Raw genomic sequence first — 22,082 nt, 5'->3', positions numbered from 1 at the left:
ACCTGCAATAGACCTGTGATTTTACTACAGATCCGGTGCTCTAACCTATAACTACTCTAGTACTTGGTTAGAGTACTGGATTTGTAGTAAAATCACAGATCTGTCATAAGTTCAATTCCCACCACTGCACAGTGGGCCAGAATTCTGAAAATTAGGACAAAAATCTGAATTGGTGAATCGAGATACTTTACGCTGTCCGTATTTATAATATCAGAAAATATTACATAAAAAACACAGTGGTGTTGCGTGCGGTTCGCATAGGAGTGTTCACAATAATATTTTTGTACTGAATGCAGATTTACTCCTCTCCCTTGTAACTTCATCTTCAATTGAAAAAGTGAGAATAACAGCTCAATTTATTTTCAACAATTTTCCCCCAAATTCATGCTATATTTGAAGTAATACAAGAAGGACCATGGGGAAATTGTCCCTCTTCCCCTTAAAATCAGCCAGGTTTAACGAATTGTTGCTAAAGTTTGCAACTATGTAGCACAGACATTTTCGAGTCCCCCTAGATATGCCTTGAATATGCTGCACTCTGGTGCCGAATGTAAGAAGTATTTCCGCTTGCATCAGTGTTCACACAGCGAAGTGAACATCTTCGGGGTATAGTGGCCAACAGCCCCTTAGCTGTCAGCTCTATGCAACACGCACAGCAATTGTGTTCAACGCCCTCCATGGAACACTGTGGGAGTCAGTGTTACCAACTATCTAAGAGAAGTTATCAGACATGAAAGAAGTCATGTCAGAGTATATTGTGTGTATATGCTCGTACATCAAACATAGTATTTTTTCGAATAAATATACGTAGGCCTATGTGTGTGTGCATTTAATATGTACGTAATTTAAGACATATACATGAGTGTTCATGTGCTCTTGCGAACATTATCAGGCGACGTGCCTGAAAAAACATAAAATGACTCAATTTCTGTAGTTATTCACACGATCACAGTGCAAAATAATAAAGTAACGCCAAATGTACAAATTCCCTGTGCTCATGTAATACCTGTTAAAAACTGCAGTTTGAAGTTTCACATAAAATCAGTTAAATCCTGTGCTTGTTGACGTGAACACGCTACCAAATGGAGTGGCGGTGGTCCAGTTGGTAAGAGCATCTGACTGCCGAGCAGGGGCTTGGGTTCGATTCTCAGAGTGGGTGATCTAAGGTCAGAATTTTTCAGCCTTGTTCTTACATAAAAACTGATCTGAGGTTTACACAGCATGTAATAAATGGGTAGCTGGAGGCAAGCTGGACAGAGGGGGCAGGAGGTGGGGAAGTATAGTACCTCCACAAATGGCTGAGATTGTGAATTTATGGAGCCTCCACACTCCCTTATATACCTTCATGGCACGGTGCACAGTAAATTTCACCTACATTACACTACGAAATAAATTTTAAAGTGCAGTGTGTTCACATACTGACTGAGATAAACCTTCACTTTTACTTTCAGTAGACAGAGATTTTCATTGGTCAGGCAGATTGTTGGTGTTCATCTGGAATCTGTGCTGTCGAGCAAGTGAGTGACCTTTTCTGATAAGGTACATGATTTCTTAGCAGGCAAAAGCTGAAGATTTGAAATTAGTGAATTAGGAGATCAGATGATGTGTATCATCTTCGCTGGCAGAAATTTGTGAGCTCTTGTGGAAAAGTCGCTTTCTTAATGTTCTTCATTCTTGCTTCTTGGGTCTCCTCAGAGAGCTGCCGACTGGAAGAACAGTTGCTGCTATGGCACCTGGAACTTGCACCAAGATCTTGTGTACACCATCGGGCATATAATACCAGAAATATTCTGCTACATGAAGTTTTGCAGTTTCCAACTCATATTCACTGAAACTGTGGACTTTAGTATGGTGACTTGACGATAGTGTTTACAAAATAGCTGCGTCATTTCATTAACACCTCGTTGATATGTCTGATTTTGACTGACTTTTTAGGATTGATTGATTTGGTGTTTTAAGTCCACTTTATGCACAGTTAGGCTAATCGGGACTGGACTTACAGTTTAAAGTGGGATCCGAACCACTATGTGCCTGCACCAGGTATCAAACCTGGGACCCCTTGATTACAAGGCAACAACGCTACCACTGCGCCATCGGGGAGGCCCGACTTTTTTAGGATGCTGAAACAATTGGTGTGTTGTCTTGCCATCATTGGAGGTGCCACTACAACCATGTTTAGACTTGTCAACAGCAATGCTCATGGAGCATTTGAATTTCTCTTGGATATCTGGATATCAGTTTTTTGGGCTTTGGTTAGGTTAGGTTAGGTTAGGTTAGCAGTCAGAACTGAGTATTTGTCACTCTTTGAGTTCACTCGTCAAAATTGTTCATTTCTGTCGGCGAAGTGCCGCAAATGTAAGACACTTGAGTGTATGATATAGCGCTCACTTTGTTGCAAACTAATGTGTGAAAAACTGTCAAGATGTTCCTGAATGCCAGCTGAGAGATATGCTGTATCTGGTATTCAGATTCTGCTCGGTTTCCGTTAAATTTTACATTCTAATGCAATTCTATTTCAATGCAAGCTTATTTGTCAGAGTAAAGCTGCATGCAACTGTTTTTTTTTTTTTTTTTTTTTTGGCAGCTAGTTTTCTCTTGGTTGCATTTATAAGACCCATTGAATCATTCAGCATAAACATCTTCATCCCACAAATTTTGAAAGTCAAAGGGAAGAAACGCACATCATTGCAACTCAGCTGAAAACGGCAAGGTATGAACTTGCTTGTATAACAACACCCACAGAAAGTACATACCTTGATGATATGTAGAATATCCACAACAGAAGTCCACACAGATAATGTTCTGATAATGATCACTAGACACAAGTCTCAATGGGTGAAACTGTATGCGAGATGTTTGTGAAATGACATTAGGCAAATGTATACGTTTTGTCCACCTTAATTCCTCATTTACGTTAACATCTGGATGGAACTATTTGCGCTTTGGGGCAGCCCCATCATTGTTCTACAGGGAACTAATGGTTTAAATGCTCTGTCTTTAAGTAGAAATTTCGATTTTTGTCCCCATTTTCAGAATTCTGGCCCACTGTGCACTGGCAAAAGAAATTTCTCTGAAGATTAGAGAAGAGGTGCTCCCTCCCAACGTAGTGTTAGAATAAGTATAGTTTAAAGCACTAGACAATTTATAATGTCCAATTAACATTGCATGCTAGAACCCTTTCTGTTTGATGAACACCATTTTGCACAAACAGTTTGCGTATGCATGGTGGTAATTTCAAGTGAAACTTTTGCAGTCTAGTTGCAACTAGTGCTTGTTACACGACTCCTAAACACACTGGTTACCTAGAACGAAGAAGAAATAGGTACAATCTTTTCCAGACACACTGTATTATGATTGTAAATATACTCCTGCATAACTGTTGTACCCCTCCATCCATATCATACTTGCACTATGCCACTACATTATAGAGTATCATTTGTGAGTGCTTATTTTTTTCTCAAATCTTCACTGTATTTGCAGTAGTGCGAGCTATAAGCATAAGAAAGTACTTCATAATTTGGCACACACACATGTACCACGTATGTATTTTAAAGATATTTTCCACACAGTAAAATTACGCACATGAAAATTCAGGTGAAATCAGGGCTAGCTCAGTTGGTAGAGCTATGGCATGGTATGCTAGAGGACCCAGGTTCCAATCCTGGTTGAACCTGCATTTTTTTGCATAAATATCTATGAGAAAGTGCTGTCCACAAAAATTATGGTGACTGAAAATTGAAACAGGGCACATGTCCCAAAGAGTTATGAAAAAAGATGACAATCAAATGGATATTTAATGTGGAAGCAGCAATATACATAGCAACTTCATTTCAAACATTATTTTTTCCTTTTTACATGCTACATAATATGGCTAAAAAATGTGAAAGAAAAAGGAAAAATAAAATTCTTGGTAAGTGTCCATGTTATCACACCCATGTTAATAAAAGGGATATGATCAACAAACAGAAAACATCTGACATTTCAATCTTGCTAATACCACCAAATGCCTTCCATTTCCAGCTCTTAACATCATTATTTTTGTTACGTTACCTGATGAAAATCTTCATTAGTAGAATTAAAATATTAGATTTTATCTGCTTGTTGATTGCTAATAGTATGACTTTTATTGTTTTATTAAAAGGAAAACTTGTCCAACAAATACAAAATGCTGCATGCTAACCACACCATCAGTTGTTTCGATCAAAAATTTTAGCATTGTGCATTTCAAGTTCATTGAATATCGAAGCTGCAGCTAAAAGTTATAATAAATGTAAATGTACTTGAATTCCAATATCATGTGAAGAAAAGCACGTTTTTTGCATATTAAATCACATATTCTCTGTAGTACAAAACTACACATAAGTTGATCATACCTGTAAATTATGTAAGAACATTTGTAATACAAGAATAGCAATGCCAATCATATAAGAGCATGTATGTGTATTATTATTGTATGTTATATTAAGTTAATTGGGATGAAAGATGAAAATGTGAAAAACATAGTTAATTGTACGAGAAGAGGTTTGCTTCCTTCCAAATGTGTAGATATAATAGTAATGTTAAAAATGCTTTTTATAATAAATTTACTACATATGCTTATGTTGTTTACATATTTATTGAGTGGGAGTTTTATGATAGAATCTTTGAAATTTAGAAAATTTCTATTAAGGACGGGACAGATTAATTGGTACTTATCGGTATTGGCCGATATAGGCATATCGGTTTATTGGTATATAAATATCTTATAATTTAATCTAATATTGTGTTATTTTGTTATAGTATTTATGGATATGAACTCACAATCTACATTTTGTACTTTTATTTTTAAGTAAATGTCTAAATATGCACCTTCTTTTGCATTGCAAAGACTTGGTTCATCTCGTAACACAATGTTTTTAAGATCAATGAAACATTTGGAGTTTTATACCAGATTGGTAGAATATTGGTATCGGTATTGGCCAAAATTTCACATTGGACCATCCCTAATTTATATTGCAAATATCACAGATAATAGGGTAACCATAACTTACAAAAAGTGGTACAATATGTAGTCACTGAAATCCAAAGGAAAGTATTTTGTGTGTGTTTAGATCCTAAACAATAACACCTTGGAAAAATTTAGCTTCCATTGGCCATGAGTATAGGAGGTAGGAGGTTGAATGGAGGTGGAAACCCAGCATATTTTTGGTGTTGTTGCGTTATTTCATGAATTCCTACTTAATAATGCCAGTGATTGCACTGAATAGCACAATGCCACCACATATGTATTGAAACCTGTGGATTGCAGGTTATATATTCCATCTGGTATGAATGTTGATTTACCAAATATTAATACATTTACAGGCATCAGCCAACATCGCCAAGCAGATTTGTCGATTTTTCTGTAAAAGATTTAGTATTCAAGGGATGGACCGGTACATTTGCAGATTTTAGGGGTAGCAGGAAGTCTTCCGCTGTGATCAAGTTTCCTTTAGGAAGTGTGTAGGAGTTGATTTGCGTTAATCACACACAGAGGGTGTTTGCGGCAACAGGTTTGCTGCTATTTTTATTGTGTCCAGAATACTTTTGTACTGTTTATCCTGTACATTATTTAGACAAAATTTCCTCTTCTACCAGACATCCTTTGGGGGGGGGGTCCCAAAAATGGCCCAGGCAGGTTTTTAGGAAAATGGGGAAATGTCCTCTTTTTTGGGGTATGGACAACTGCTTCAAGTTCAAGATTCGTAACAAAATTTTATACTTGTAAATAATTAATATTGTTTCCATGTTCAATTTCAAAGTAAGGAAACACCACACACTTAGTTGCAAGTGCAAAGACAAGAAACTTTTCTTCCAACAAAGAAAAATATTTGAACATTAGCGTCTCTTCTGTTGTCACCACTGCACCACATGAGGTTTTGATTTCAAGTGAGCTGCAAGTTTCTAACAATAGGTAAGAAAATGGGAGATTTGAGTTTCATGACAACATCATTCAGAAAGAAACAGTAATTGTTAACTACTGTACTCTTAGTTGTTACATGGTAGTTGAGGTGTTGATCAGTGATCTGATGAACCCTGAAACGCAAATGTGTTTTTAGTGATGACTTACAAAACTGTTTCCCCAACTTTAGGCCTGGAAGAAACAACTTCAAAACAGAATGTCATATCTGTCAACCGGGCACGTTCATTTCAGTTGCTTATGGCATTATATATATAATATAAATGCTGTACACTGCTGTTCAAACATTGTGTGATCTACAAACTCACCAAAACACTAGTAAACAAACTTTCAGTACAATATTTTGTGAAATCTAAAAATGTCCTCTTTTTTAAAGTTTGTTATCTGGTAAACCCAAATATAAGGCAACGATGATTCACTGCACCTGTTACAGCGAGGCAACAGCGAGCCCATTTATTTCTCACTCAAGAGTGCACACCCCCAACCATAATAGTGGAGTCTCCTGTTGTTACATCACTTTGCTTCTGTGGGGATCTTCTCCTGAGTGGTCAGCTGTACATTACCAAAATAGGGTCCTGGTTTTCTTTGAACTCTGGAGCTTACCCTTTTGTGTACAGCCAGTTTCATACCCAAATTTTGGCATTCCAAATGGCCAGTTTCATTTTCACAATTAGCATGTGAAAACTGTTTACTGCTAACTTCTAACTGCATGTTGAAAACTACAGATGATAATTTAGTTCTGTCTTTTTTATTCAATACATATGGCAAATATTACCATTACTAAAACCGCAAATTGAAAATTTCTTTGTTTTCCCTCAGACTATTGTGGGTTAGATCTTATAAAATGGGCTATAACTCTTCAACCACCACTTTTTGCTGATATATGTATAAATTTCACCTCCGCTAAAAGACCCATCATTCCGAAGAAAGATGGATTTTGTTGTTATGTTCAGATGTTCAGAAGGTAATGTATGGCATATACACTGCCTTCAGATGGTTATTGTGCTGCTCATACACTGCCTACATAGCATCTAGAAGCAAGCCGTTTGCCTGGGAAATCAGATATATGTATCCCCTCAAGTGCATAATGCATTTGGTAGCTTTCCAAGCTGAGGTTTCATCAAGTTTCTCTACGGTAATCACTCTGCAGACAATGAAATAGAGCTAAACTCTCATCAACACGTTATCAAGAATAGCCCAACCCTGTGGCCGAGTGGTTAGCACATTGCGCTGCGACGCCAAGGGTCCCGGGTTCGAATCCCGGTCGGGCTTGGTTGTTTGTGAATGTCCTTTCATCAATTTCATCATTTCATCACTCATCCCCATCTTCGCAAATTAGCCAAGAGGCACAAAACGCGAAGTAAAATAAACTAAATCAAATAAAAATAAAAAAAAATAAAAACGTTATCAAGAATAGATCCACATAGTCGTGACGTGACACCTCTCGGTCTGCCGTGAATGTCAGTATTTGCTTTCATACGGGCAGGTGTGTAATGTTGAAGAAGGAAGGATGCTACTGTGATATGTAATAAACCAATAAATGTGTACAGTGTTGATAAATTATGTTAATGTTGTTATAATGCCACAACATACGTACACTTTAGAAGAAAGAATTGTTATACAGGGTGTTACTGAAGTTCATTTCCAATGCTTAGGAGGTGATTCTACTACAAGTGAAAATAAACACAAATGTTCATGTGACGAAATGCCTAAAACAGCACCCATTCGGAGTTATTGAAGTGGGAAAAATTGTGAAAATTATGTTTACAAGGAAATAGTGGCACAACGATCAACCATACGACTGCGGCGAAGGGCGTTCCACAAAAAAATGTGGCATGCTCTATTCAAAAAAGGACATGGCAGATGTGTGAAGTTGATGCGCAAGGGATTCCTTAAAGGAAGCGAATAGGTCTGTTGAAGTCATGGGGGTAGGGAAGGGTTTAGCGAGATGTGTTATCCACAGAAAGTGATATGTGGAGACAGACAACCAAGAAGAAAGCAAATATCCATAGTGGATATCACCATTACGTAGAAAAAAAAGATGGTGGTGGTGTTGCGCTAGGTTGCATATGTGTCGACATGTTCACTGTGTGCAGAGTGGAGGTGCCGAGGGAACCACATCACAGATGAATGATGCCATTAACTTCCACTCAGAGATGACAACGTCGAATCAAGGATTGTCTAGTGTGACCAAACAACCCCGCGGTGTCTATAGTCACTGCGGTGACATTAATGCGTGCAACGAGATCCTCGGCTGACATGACAGGTGTTTCGTATACGAGGCGTTTCATCTCTCCCCACAGAAAGAAGTCCAGGGGAGTGATGATGAGGAGGTGCGTTGTCCTAATTGAAGAACACAGCTGCAGCCTTTTCTGGCCGTTTCTCTCGAAATGCTGGAAGCAACTTGGTTCTCAAAAAAGCTTCATAGCTTGTACCCATCACTGTGCTACCCTTAGCATAACAATGTGTGAGTATAAAGACTTTCCTGTCCTCAAACATCATTTTCTCAGCAATGGCGGTAACTGGTTGCTGGTTTGTGGCCTAGGCTCTTTTGGTTTGTTTTCACATGGCGTTCGGCCTTCCTTGAAATGTAGCACCTACAAACACACATTTTTAACATCCATAGCACCACCACAGCATACCTTGGTCAATTGAAGGTGAATATTGATGGGTGTTTCTTCATGCAGGTGAAGAAAATTGATAACAACATGCTGTTCTTCCAATGTAAATGGTGCCATTTCCAGTATCAAAAACACACCTGTTGTTAGACAGCGCCACTAGCTTCCTATGAGGTAGACCATGCTGCCATCTGGCCTCATCAACCTTCAAGAATGGATGCTTCATCTCAAACAACTCTCCTGTTTATAACTGATCATATTCATGAAAAAAAAAAATAGGAGACCTTAGAACTTGAATGCACCTCGTATTATCCGAGATGGCATCTTTGCAATTCTATAGCTTTTTAAAATGAAAATAAATCAATCCACCTTAATATTTTGTGAAAATTTTAAATATGTCTGTATTTCCAATAGAACCAACATGTTACAAATGATAATTTTCCAAATATACACATTTCATGCAAAAAAAAAAAAATGGATTTTGCAGTAAGAACGTTAAATTTAATTGATTGCATATCTGAATATATATCCAGCCACATTACAATATAGAGAAGAACTGTGATTGTGACATAAGTAGACATGTACAATAATAACAATGTACAAAGCATAGTTACAATTTCAAACTCATCTGTGTACAGTGGAGATCAGTTTGTAACAGAGTTAGTTTTTCCAGATTCTGGCAACAAAAAGTATTCATACAAATATATATATATACATATAATGAAGTACATAACAAACATAAAATAGCTATAAAAATAAAATTCATTAACTTGATCTAGTAACATGTCACAGGCACAATAGCAAGTTTGCAGTTGACACAATACACAAGTGATTTGTATTTTATAAATTAAATCTCAAGTATGAAAGTTAAAAATTGTGCATTTCAAAGTTTAAATTTTAACAGAACTAGAGCTGAGGCAATATTAATACACTATCGATTACTGCTGTTAAAAGTTGTTCTGAATAGATAACATGCCAATTTACCAGATGCATAGACTAGGATTTATTTAAGGAATTATTATAAAAATAAAATTTCATTCCATTTTTTGCAGCATAATTTGGCAATGTTCTAGCCTGAAATATCTGGACTGGTTTCTGGAACAGTATGAAGAGATTACATACCAATTATGATGTCACTGCTATAGGCCCATACAAATAAAGTGGTCCTCATTTGTACATAATATATGCTTGAATTTCTGAACATTTTAAATAAGCAAATCTGCATATTAGGGGTGAGTCAATAAGAATGCTGCTACTTTTCCTGATTGTACCTACACCAATATCAATACCAATCTTTTCCAAATATTGATTAATACTAAAATGTAAATATTCAACTGCAATTTACATGTACTAAATTACCAGATTTTTGTTTTTAAAATCTTAAGTATTACATAGGATTATTAAAATAAATTTAATTTAATCACAAAGTTCATTTTTTTGCACAATAGTGGTGCAAAGTTAACAAAAACTTCAAATTTTGCATGTCTAGGATAAATACAGAGAAACTTAGTACTCACTTTTCCACGAAGCCGTTTCTTTTTTGTAGTTCTATTAATTTCCATGGCTACTGCCACTATCCTCATTGGAACTTGCTGCACTGTTCGAATGGGGATGGTGACAGTGGCCACCAAAATTAATGTAACTACAAAAAAACTACAGAAATGTACCAAGAATAAAGGTGGACATGGAAGAGTTGACGGTAGTGGAGAGCTTCAAATATCTAGGAAGCATAATTGAGAGAAGTGGAAGAATAGATGAGGAGGTAAACAGAAGAGGACAAATGGGTGGTGGACTCTTATCAAAGCATTCGAAGATTAACATGGAACAGGGATGTACCTATGAAATGCAAGAAGGTAATACACATACTATGTGCCAATAATTATGTATGGAGCAGGGACTTGGACAATGACAGAGAGAAAGACAAAAGAAAGATGCAGGCAGTGGAGATGAAATTTTTAAGGAGTATATTGTGGAAGACTAGAAGGGATAGAATAAGGAATGAGGAGATCCGACGGACAGTGGGTGTGGTGAAGCTTCAGGACAGGATAGATCAGGCACAGATGAGATGTTTCGGACACATGAAGAGGATGGTGCAGAAAGACTGCCAGTAAGAGCTTACAATGCACAAGGAGTGGGAATAGGCCAAAGGGGAGACCAAGATGTCCGTGGAAAGAGTAGATAATGGAGAATGGAGCAGATAAAAGAGGACAAGATTGGAACATCGTAGAAGAGAGGAGTGGTGAAACACCATAAAGAAAATAAAGAGGCTTGACTTCTATGCCGTCCTAGCCAGGGCAGGAAACAGCGAAGGATGATGATGACAAAAACAGCTTCGTGGAAAAGTGAGTACTAAATTACTCTGTAATTATTTACTACCACATTTCTCATTTCCAAAATATGAATGTTCAGGATAGAATATAACATGCAAATGTTGCGTGCCATTTTTTGCAGACCTTGCTAAGTAAAAAAATAATTTAAAAAAGGCTGATATCATTGAACATATTTCACTGGCATGCATATATCTGTGCTACGGTTTTGAAGTTAAATGTGTACTTTTGGGGGGTGGGGGATGCATCATATAAACTCTCATTGAATTATCCATATTGGCATAGTTTAAAACTAGTTACATGATTATTATTGTCGGAGAACATTCTACTTGATGATGGTTCAGCACACAAGTCCAAACTCACAAAATGTTGATGTACCGCTTACAACATATAACTTCTGACAGAAGCTTTACACTGTACAAAACGTAATTTCAGTTTCATGTGGTATTCGTTCTACGAACCCAACAAGGTTCATTTCCAAAATGGAAAGTAATAAATTTCAACTGTTCTTCTGTTTCTACAGAATTATGATGCAATAAATATCTATGGTATGTTCACATGAGACTGAAAGGGATTTACTTGGAAAATGAGCATAAAACTAAAAATCCTACAAAGGGGAAACTATATGGTAGAAGCTAGATTTTACTTTTTTTCAGGTGAAAAACTTAAAATGTGGGAAATTGTGAAATCTGAAAAATTGCATAACATTTGTTTTTATTGGGTCCACGAAGGCTGGATAAATAAGGTGTACAAATGAAAAAACGGAACATAATATAGGGGTTCCCAGATTTAATTTCTTAATGTGCTTTTGTGTCTTGCATACTGCAACCATAAAAACTCCAATCAAGGCTGTGACCATGTTATTAGATATAAATGCATCATTCAACATGCATAACCATAGCATATGGTTCGTTATCCATCATACAAAATCTACACTTTGATATGTACCATACAAATAATTAAGTAGGGCTAATTGATAGCAAAAATAAACTTCATTACATTCAAGGCAGTCATGGTATAAGTGTTACTTATGCTAAAATGACATTGACAACTTCTTTGACCCCAGCGTAAAGAAAACTGAGAAATTCTACTGATTCAAAGCAAACATTTAAATTACATGACAAAATATCATTTGGTGTTAAACCAATCTACTTGCATTACATCTGAAATGACAAACACTTGTAACCTTTAATTGAAATATCACAATAAAACCATTAAAATACAAATATAGCTGTATCCAAAAACAATTCAAAAAGGAAATATCAACATTGCATTAAGATAAAGTAAAAGTTGCCCTGCTAGATATTCAGTCAGTTGCACAATTTATAAAAATAATATACTGTATGAGAAAAACAAACAGTGTGGAAACACTGGTAGTAATTAATAGAAACATTTTTTAAAAAGGCAAAATAATTATGTACATTAAAACATGAGTTTACACATGCCATCTTAAAACTAAGCTGTATATTCAAATATGTTCATGCTCAATAACATATCCTTTTTCTTTTAGCTGTGATCAAATTAGATACGTGATGAAACAAACTTACTGATTACAATATATGTGCCGATAATTTTGTGATGTTTATATTTTACAAATTTCAACATATACACATATATATATATATCGGCCAAAATATATTTAAAATATATATAGGGATGGGCTGATATGAAATTTTGGCCAATACCGATATAAAATTTACCAATACCGATAGCCGATATTCTACCGATCCGATATAAAATTAGAAATGGTCCTTGAAGAACCTGAAATGTTCATTGATCTCCTTAATAAATGTGCATTTCAAGTGACTCAGTGCAAAAGAAGTTGAATATTTAGGCATTTATTTCTTTAGAAAGTAGGGCATGAGGATTATCCACAAAAATTACAACAAAGTGGCAGAATTTTGCACTAAATTATAAGATATTTATTGATATATCGGATTGGTAAAATAATCGGTAATTTTACCGATATGCCTATATCAGCCGATACCGATGTAACAGTACCGAATAATCGGTCCCATCACTAATATATACACACACACATGATGATTTAATAGCAACACATTATCATTTCTTGTATGCCAGAAATAGATACCAAAGACAATTTCTGTTGTCTATTACAAATATCATCATGCATTTTAAAGTATAAGAAATCTGAGTTTCAAATCTACAAATGTCATTACAGGGGAATAATGTATCCCTGGACCAAATTTGGAGCTTCTAGTATTGCTAGCATGGCAACACCAGGGATTGAGGGGGGTGCCAAATAGTAAAATGTCACTTTCTTCACTTTGCCCAGAAAAGAAAATCTGCCATTTCCAAACCGACCAAGCAGGCACGTAGCCAGGGGGAGGGCTAAGGGGGCTGAAGCTCCTCCTCCCGAAATCCTACAAATTATCTATTTTAAATGTTATTTTTATTGTTAATACCAGAAATAAAGTTATAACTACAGTAAAAACTGCATTACATCGAAAAACGTTTAGTGTATATTAGAGGAATCAGGTTATATTTTTATATTCTACCATTTAATTCATAGAATAAATGGATCTACAGCTTTCAAATATTATAGTTTTCTTCATGAGAGATCACAGAATATAAACTTTATGAATAAAATTTACCACTAACTGTTATAGCCTTTTTTTTTTGTATGATTGTATAAAAGTTTATAACAAAACACTATAACTATGATTTTCAGTATGCTAACTGTACAAAATATAAGAAAAATAATGGACAACAATTGTATTAGATATTCACTGATACAGTGGATCTAGTAGCAAAGTCTCTCCACTTATGTAATAATTACAATAAATTTAGATTGAAATTGGTATATTTTTAATAACTTCTAATAGTTATTATTGTAACATAACAATAATTATTATTGTCATTCTTATTTGTACTAATTAAGTTTTATCTATGGCCTGACCCCCTCTACAAATATTTCTGGTGACACCTGTTGGGATGGGATGGGATGGGATGAGACCCCCCCCCCCCCAATATAATTCTGGCTACGGGCCTGCCACCAAGTGCTGTGAACTCTACTGGTTGCAAACCATAGAATAACATGGCACCAGTCAAAATTTTTCAAATTATGATCCTCTTATAATTTATAATTTACCTCTTTCTCTCTCCTGAAACTGGCAATCCAACAAATAAATCACTTACTGGAGTCATTAATAATTTCCTTCATGGAGTAGTAAACTGGTATTGATTTTCTTTTAAATACATCTATGAACGAGGTTTCATAATACAGGAAACCTAATGTAAATATCTGTTTAAAGTTTCCCAGTTGTAAATGATCAAATTTAGGTTTGTCAGACTTTTGAAACATTCTGGTTCGGCAGCCTGAGCTACTATAATCAATGCATTCTCTGGCACATCAAACAATATAACAATGATATAAGTGTACATTAGACAATACATTTTGTATTACACATGAATCTTCTTACAATGCTTAACAATTTACACTGTAAATAATTAAATCAAAATTATGTTGAAGTGATAGATTGCATGTAAAATAAAAATATAATTTCTTTTTTTAATAGAATCTATATTATCCATCTGTTAATGTGCTTTTGACTGCAAATATGTGCTCTGAAATAATGCAGTTTTTTGGCCCAAGCTTGTTCACCTTACAAATAGTGCATACATACATAATCGATTGATTGAATTGGTGTTTTAAGTCCACTTTTTGCACAGTAAGGATCACCATGTGGCTACTGATGCCCCTGACTGAGTGACTGACAAAAGTATTGCATTACATGCTGCTAAGAAGTTCACTATTCAAGAATTAGATACAGAAAGGAAATGAGGCAAGTGATTACAGAACATTGGTTCTTGTAAGAGAGATGGATGGTTCACAAGAAGATAAAACTGAGGGAGAGGGACCAGAAGTCATCAAAATCGAGGACAACGATGAGCTGCCATCAAAACCCAGGCCAGCAGTGAAGCAACGAGTTCCAAAGCAGAGGCTACCAAAATTGATAGAACCTCTACAAGTTAAGTTTCATGGGTAAACTCAATAACTTGCTTACATCTGATTATAATGACATTATCAACCCGGTCTTTTACTCCCCAAACATGAATTACTTTCTTGTTTGAATACACAATTACATTTCTATATCTGGCATTTGCCCCAGCTCTTGATTAAAAATATTTTTGGGGTGGAAAGAACATGAAACTGAACTCAACTAATTAAAAAAACTCAACAATTTACAAAATCTAATTAAACAATAGTTGTTTGTAGGTAAATATGTACTTATCATAAGTTAAAAATCAAATAAATCAATTTAGTGTAATAATTAGATACAAAAAGATAGTTCTGACCACCAACAAAGCAACAATTCATGATAAACAAATAGTAAATCACTCAGTCAACACTATTTGCTTGTTCTCAGAGAGACTAATTGTTAAAATTTATTAGAAAAAATCTAAATTCTGTTCTAGTATTTTGAATTGATTCAGCTATATTTTCTTTCTGCTTTTAGTATTTCATTTCAGTGTAAGGAGTTCATTATTTACAAAGGCTACATAGGAAGACAAGTTAAAAAAACAAATAACATAATATGACACAAGAGTATTAGGCATCACTTTCAAACCAAGTTATTCAGTGGGACAATGCTATATGCACACAAAACTGTGCAGTTCAACACACAACAACATTATGTTTACAAAATTAATTTCTGATTATATATGTACATAGATACACATGCAGATCTTGAATATGTACAATCAAATTATAGTTTACAAAAATATATATTCCAAAAGATGATATAAACAGAGTTCATATATATATATATATATATATATATATATGGATAAAAGCAAGGAGGGCCAAAAGGGCTAAATAAAAATCAAAGAAGGAGAAAGGAAACACTCACCAGACAGTGGAAAAAACGGAACTGGAAGTTGAATTTTTCCACTGTCCGGTGAGTGTTTCCTTTCTCCTTCTTTGATTTCATATATATATATTTCCACTTCTAGCTACTTACTGTAAATTTTTGAGCATGTAAATCAAAACAAGTGAATTCTAGCTAAATTAGTATCTACGTACATTGATTTATCTATTGACTGTTTCTGCTGCAACTTTTATTTTGGCCACAAAATCAAGCAATAAATTTTATGAGATTTTTAGAATGTAGAATTCATACACATTCTTAAACACAAGAGGCAGTTAGTTACATTTATTTAGCTACAATGAATAGAAAACTCCTTCTTGCTCTTATATTAAGATGAATATTTTTCTAAAAAGTATCCTGGCACATATCCCTGTTTACCATATCTATCCTCAACAAACCACCATTCTGTATTTCCCTCCAAATCCTGTTGATGAAGAACACTTACAACTTGTCCTTGCTTAATGTTCAGTGTATGAGGACAATTGTCTTGGAAGTCATATTGGGCATAGTAAAACTGGAAGAAATTTAAAATAAATCATATGAAATTATAAAGAACTTGCTATGGTCATAAATACAGTTTCCTTAGTTACACAACCTGAATTTCAACCTTCATGGCAGAGTAGTTAGTGTAAAGGATATTTCACAGAAAAGTGACAATTGGCACACTTCCAGGCATGGACGTTTTCTTGTCTTTATTCTTTCATTTTATTATTACTATTATCATCCATTCATCATCAGAATCACAATTAAGCTAAAGATGACGTAATGGTAATGTGGCCTTGTAATCAAGGGGTCCCCAGGTTTGATACCCAGTGGAGGCACATAGTGGTTCGGATCCCACTTTAAACTGTAGGTCCAGCCCTAATTAGCCTTATTGATTGATTTGGTGTTTTAAAGTCCACTTTATGCACATCTATCTCTGAAGTAAAAGTGTTCCTGATGTAGTGTGGTCCATAATCCACAACCTGGCAACACCTCATGAACTTGCGATAGGCATGCTGGTAATTATGCTGCCATGTTGTAAAGGAGGTGCAAGGGTGTCGTCACGTAATAGCTAAGGAGCAGCGAGTGAACATCAAGTTTCATGAAGGACATTCTGAAAACTGCTTGCGGGAATAAACATTTCTTTAATTCCATTGTTGTGGAGGACAAAACAGAGCATTTCTACTACGGTCCTTGTATGAACTAACAAATTGCTGAATGGAAGTCACTACATTTACCAAGAGGCAAGAAAATGCAGCTCTCAAAGCCAAGGGTGAAGACAATGTTGTGTTTTTTAATGATAGCAAAGACATTATTTATCTTGAAATTGTTCCAGAGGGTGAAAGTGTAATTGGTTGTTACTATCGTAGTGCTCAGAATGATTATGGAAGAGAACTGACCGTATCAGACCTCAGTATCCTGAACCGGGCAGTTGGTTCCTGCTCCACAATAATGCATGGTCCCACAGAGCAGTGGTTGTCTATACATTCCTAGTCCAAAAATAAGTGAATGTGTTGAATCATTATCTTTACTCCCCAGATTTATCCCCCTGTGATTATTTCCCATTCCCGAAAGTGAAGCTGCTGCTGAAATTATGCACTTTTGATGAACACAGGACCAGCGAACAGGTTGTGACGTCCAATCTTCAAGTCATACCACATGAAGACTTGCAGATGTCGTATCGATCGTTGGCCAACCGTGCAAATTGCTGCATTGATGCAGGAGGGATGTACTTTTAGTAATAAACAAGCAATGTTCAATTATTTTGTTTCCTTTTCACAATATAAAATCTGCCTCATTACTTAATTGTCTGACCTCGTATACCAGAAATATACTGTAGCTCCAGTCCCGATTGGAAAGTATTTCAATTTAGCCCCGGAACCTTTTTTCCTCATCAATTTAAATTAAACAAAACACAACTTGACAGAATTTAAATTGTGCGAGAATAAAAGGTTCCAGTCCTATTACGGAACCCAACAGAACTCATAAGAATTGATGGGTTCCTGCACCTTTAACAACCCTGTTGTTAAACAGGGTTGTTAACAAACCTGTTGTTTAAAACAACAAGTATGGGTCTTGATGAGAATTTGTTCAAAGTGGTAATGACAAATGGTAGAACTGTGAATTCAAAATGGATTATTTGCACAAACATCAGATCTGTACTGGCTGATACTGATAAAGAATACTGATTTATGAACCATCCATACTTACCACTTTCTCTGGAATTTCTTCATATGTATTTTGTTGTTGTTCTTCTGCAGCAGGGACCTCATCATAACGATGAACAGATGTTGGTGATACTGCAGGACTATGCTCGGACACAGCTTCTTCATAAGAAGGGGGCAGTTCTGCACCTGATGCTTCAGTGGCAGCTCGATGCGAGAAAACCTTTCTAGCACGAGTGGCTTGTGCAGAGGTTCGTTGTGCTTGAACATTAGATATTTGTGCCGGAGTTGATTGTCTTCTAGGCAGAGTATTAGGGCTAATATTCCGAACACTGGAACTACCTTGAGGCGCATTGCAATTTTCTGAACTATTGTAGAGAGGCTTCAAATTGCGACTGGGTACAAACCCCTTATTTGCTGTAAATATATTATTTCAAAATAAGACATTAGTCATTTATAAAAACAGAGAAATAAAGCTATCAAATAGAATTTTTTTTTTTACATAATCTATTTTTCTTTGCGGTAAATATTTTTATATGTCTTTACTATGAATTTATAATTTTAGACCTAACCTATCACAGCTATTTTACAAAAAGCCAGTGATTTGCACACAGGAAAACTTATCAATTCATGAAAAACATTGGTAGTTGGAAGAATATAATTGCACCATACAAAATCAAAATAGATAAATCAAATTAAACATCGATTACCAAACATTTCAATGCTTTCAGAAATTTAACATAGAAGTAGGACTGAGCTGATGCCAATACCAATGTATCAGTATCGGAAAGTATCGGTTGGTATTTAAATCACTTTCCAGAGTCGGATAACATTTTTGCAACAACACTGCGAGGAGAAACACATTTTGTGATTAATGATTATCTTGTGAAATCCCTGGCACTTTAAAGCAAAACTCTGGTAAATAGCGATGATATGGTTCCAATGGAAAATTTATATATTAATATATTAAAGTTTATAAGTATTCTAAACTACTTCGAATTTTTACAATTTTCACCTATCGATAACGGGAATTGGTAAGAATATCAATCAGCAGTAGTAACATCCCTCCAAATAACAAAACTTTACCATGAAAATATTAAGTTTAAGAGACAAAATTTTCACACTAGAAATGTAACCCACTGCACAGTGATCCATTAGGCCGCAAAAAAAATAAAAAAATCTGGAGCTTGCTATTTGACCCCTAAATCAATACAAAAGTGTAAGATTAGTAATTTCAAGGTAAATTGGACACTTTGGGTCCACAGAATTGACATGAGGTTGATTATATAATTTTTTTTTATACAAAAGGTATAATATCGTCATAAGAGAACCAGAGGAACATAACTCCAATTTATAAAATTTACAGAGAGAAAATCTCTAAAAAACTTCGTAAATTAGATATGTGACTGCACCTTACTGCTAAGGATTAGCAGTGGTGATATGTCGATCCAACTCCAAATAGATTATTTAAACAAACCTGAAATATTCATTTTTGGAGTTATGTTCTCATACAATGATACGCGACCTATTTCAATAAGCACTTTGAAGCACAATAATACTAAGCAAAACACTTGAAGACAGAAATGCATTCCCAGAAATATATTAAATAATAATAACATTGATAATAATGTTAATTATTTTAATAATAATAGTGAAAAATATTGTTAAAATGCATTGATGCACAATAAAATGTTAACCACCATGAAAACAAAAACTTCCTATCGAATCACTTTCATGTTAAATTAATGTCTTTCAAGACATTAAATAATATTTATTCACTAGTTCCAATGCCTTTCCTTCGCTTTCCTCCTAACACTAGATAAGGTGCTCATGCCCTATTTAGTACATAATAATTGTTTTGTATTATGTTAGATTTTGCAATAAAATATATATCATATACCAGTATAGTATTTAATACTGTGTCAACAAAATATCAAGAAACCATAAAAAAACATGTACCATTAAAATTGGACTACTACAGTACTCCAAAAAATTGTCACATATTGTGAAAACATGATACATATTATATGTATTCCTGCTATATGACAAAAGACAATACCCATGACAAGTTTCTGAGGAACTCAACATCGAAGGAATGTCAGTGCTGAAGACAGCAATTGCCAATTGTCCCAATCCACCACAACAATCTCATACAGCTCATTGGGACTGCTACACAGGAATGAGACTGTATTCTTCAGGATACACTGGACAATCTAGTGTAAAACATGCCGCATCATGTAGAGAGATGCATATGTGCTCAATGAGGGCCTGTTGGCTCCTGAAGACCAGAAGCAACTGCATCAGCAATGGCTGTTTGGATTGTTGACACTCGTTACGCACCTCGGTTGTCTTGGTTTGTTTTGTAACCCTGCTAGTGTATACTTTTTCCTTCTTGTTTCATGTAAAAACATTTTGTCTTTGCTTTGGAATAAAGGTTTTTCGCTATCTGCATTATTTCCTCCAAGACCTATATCTAAAGGCAAGCATATTTCGTTTTTGACGAAAACATGAAATAACATGCTGTAATGTTCATTTTTCATGTTTCTGAAAGGTATGAGGTACATTTTCCTACTCTGTATTGTCACGAAATGATGCAAAATGCGAAACAAACTCTTAAATACGAAATTTAGAGTTTATTTCCTGACGCGACATTTTTTGAAGTTTGAATTATCCTGGGAGTTACGTAATTCACAGGAAATTGAATAATTCAGCTGTAAATATTCAAGAAGCAAACATGGACCCCTTTGTACAGGAATAAATAATACTCTGGTAACTACATAAACAGGGTGACTACTCTAGGACCATGATAAAATTCAAGTATAATTCCCGGTTTTCAAGGTGAACTTTCCAAAGTGGGAAACTGCAGTTATGATGCACGTAAGATCGAAGTAAACTCTTGCGGAAACTTGGATGACAAATCATTAAGCGGCTTGACAATCTCTAGTTGGCTCATGCGGCTTTGATAATCTCTAACAGTTTCACTTTTTTATGAAGTGTTACAGGGAACAAAGAATGTGTTTTGAATGAAAGCTGTTACCGGAAGTTGTCGGCTACAAGGCCAAGAGTTGCTCACTCACAGGGACCTACTGAAATCTAGGTCAGAGCTGGCCAGACGGTCCAGACTTCCAGGCACCACACATCTGTATTTTGGAACATTCCTGCGATCTTATCTCTAATTTCTCCATGTGGTCCCCCCCCCCTCCCCCCAACCCATTCAGTTGTCAGCAGCTCTTAGGACAAGGAAACAAGTCAATGTCGTTTTAAAATAACATCCAAGCACATTCGATCTCTTCTCGCATATCCAAGAGCAAGCAAAATCACAAAGGCAAAACAAGCCTAGCTTGTTGGGTAGCGGCCATCGGGTGCAGGGTAACATTGGCACACTTGGGGGAGGGGAGGGTAGAGGTCAAGTGCTATTGGATATCACTCAAGCTTGGTGGTGGTGGTGGTGTCTATTTTTAGATCAGACCCACTTGCGAGAGGTAGAGTACTCGTGAAGGGAATGAGTGTGAATAAAACAAGTGCAAAAAACTTATTTCTCGGCCGATTTCCTTCAATTTTTCAACTTTTTTCCAAATTTTTCATGGTTCCCGGGAAAAGGGTCGTTATATCCGGGGTCGTAGAATCGAGAGTTGACTGTATAATTATTTTTTACTTCAACATGTATAACTTTCATGCACGATATATGTTTCACATATATGCAACATGGAGTGAAGTGGACACTAAATTGTGTACGTATTCAAAGTATCTTTAGTTTCACATATATGCAACATGGAGCGACGTGGACACTAAATTGTGCACATATTCAAAGTTTCTTTAATACATATTATATACAACATGTATTATTTAAATACATTACACAACCAATTCATCCATCTCACAATAAACCAACAGCAAAAATTACATAAATTGTCTCTCAAATGTGCATGCCCCCTTTCGTCAAAACAATTGTTCATGCATTTAAAACAAAATAAATTAAGACAAGTCTTAATTCTCTGTCTGATAATTTACAATACAATGCATTACAGAGAACAATCAAAAAATGCGAGCAAATCGAGCAAGAATATCTTTGGGTCTAATTTCTTTCAGGCACAAATCAATATTGATTTAATAGGGTGCATATAATTTCACAGGACGCCAATGCATTCTCTCCTTTACAA

General features: G+C 35.5%; 1 protein-coding gene across 2 annotated transcripts in view; it reads right to left on the bottom strand.

Moving 5' to 3' along the window:
- Positions 1-15,674: 15,674 nt before the first annotated feature.
- LOC145984286 (dynamin-binding protein-like) overlaps positions 15,675-22,082 on the bottom strand; it is a 95,374-nt gene continuing 88,966 nt past the window's right edge. For both annotated transcript variants that reach the window (XM_083117925.1, XM_083117926.1), the window contains exons 21-22: positions 17,969-18,339; positions 15,675-16,289 (exon numbers count right to left, since the gene is read on the bottom strand). In XM_083117925.1, the coding sequence (XP_082974051.1) occupies positions 16,104-16,289; positions 17,969-18,339 (557 nt within the window). In that variant the 3' untranslated portion in view covers positions 15,675-16,103. The remainder of the gene's footprint in view (positions 16,290-17,968; positions 18,340-22,082) is intronic.

Source organism: Lepisma saccharinum, chromosome 2 (assembly GCF_977018435.1).
Source record: "Lepisma saccharinum chromosome 2, izLepSacc3.1, whole genome shotgun sequence".
NCBI lineage: Eukaryota > Metazoa > Arthropoda > Insecta > Zygentoma > Lepismatidae > Lepisma > Lepisma saccharinum.
Note: the sequence above shows the minus strand (reverse complement) of the source record. Positions and strands in the feature narration are given on the sequence as shown.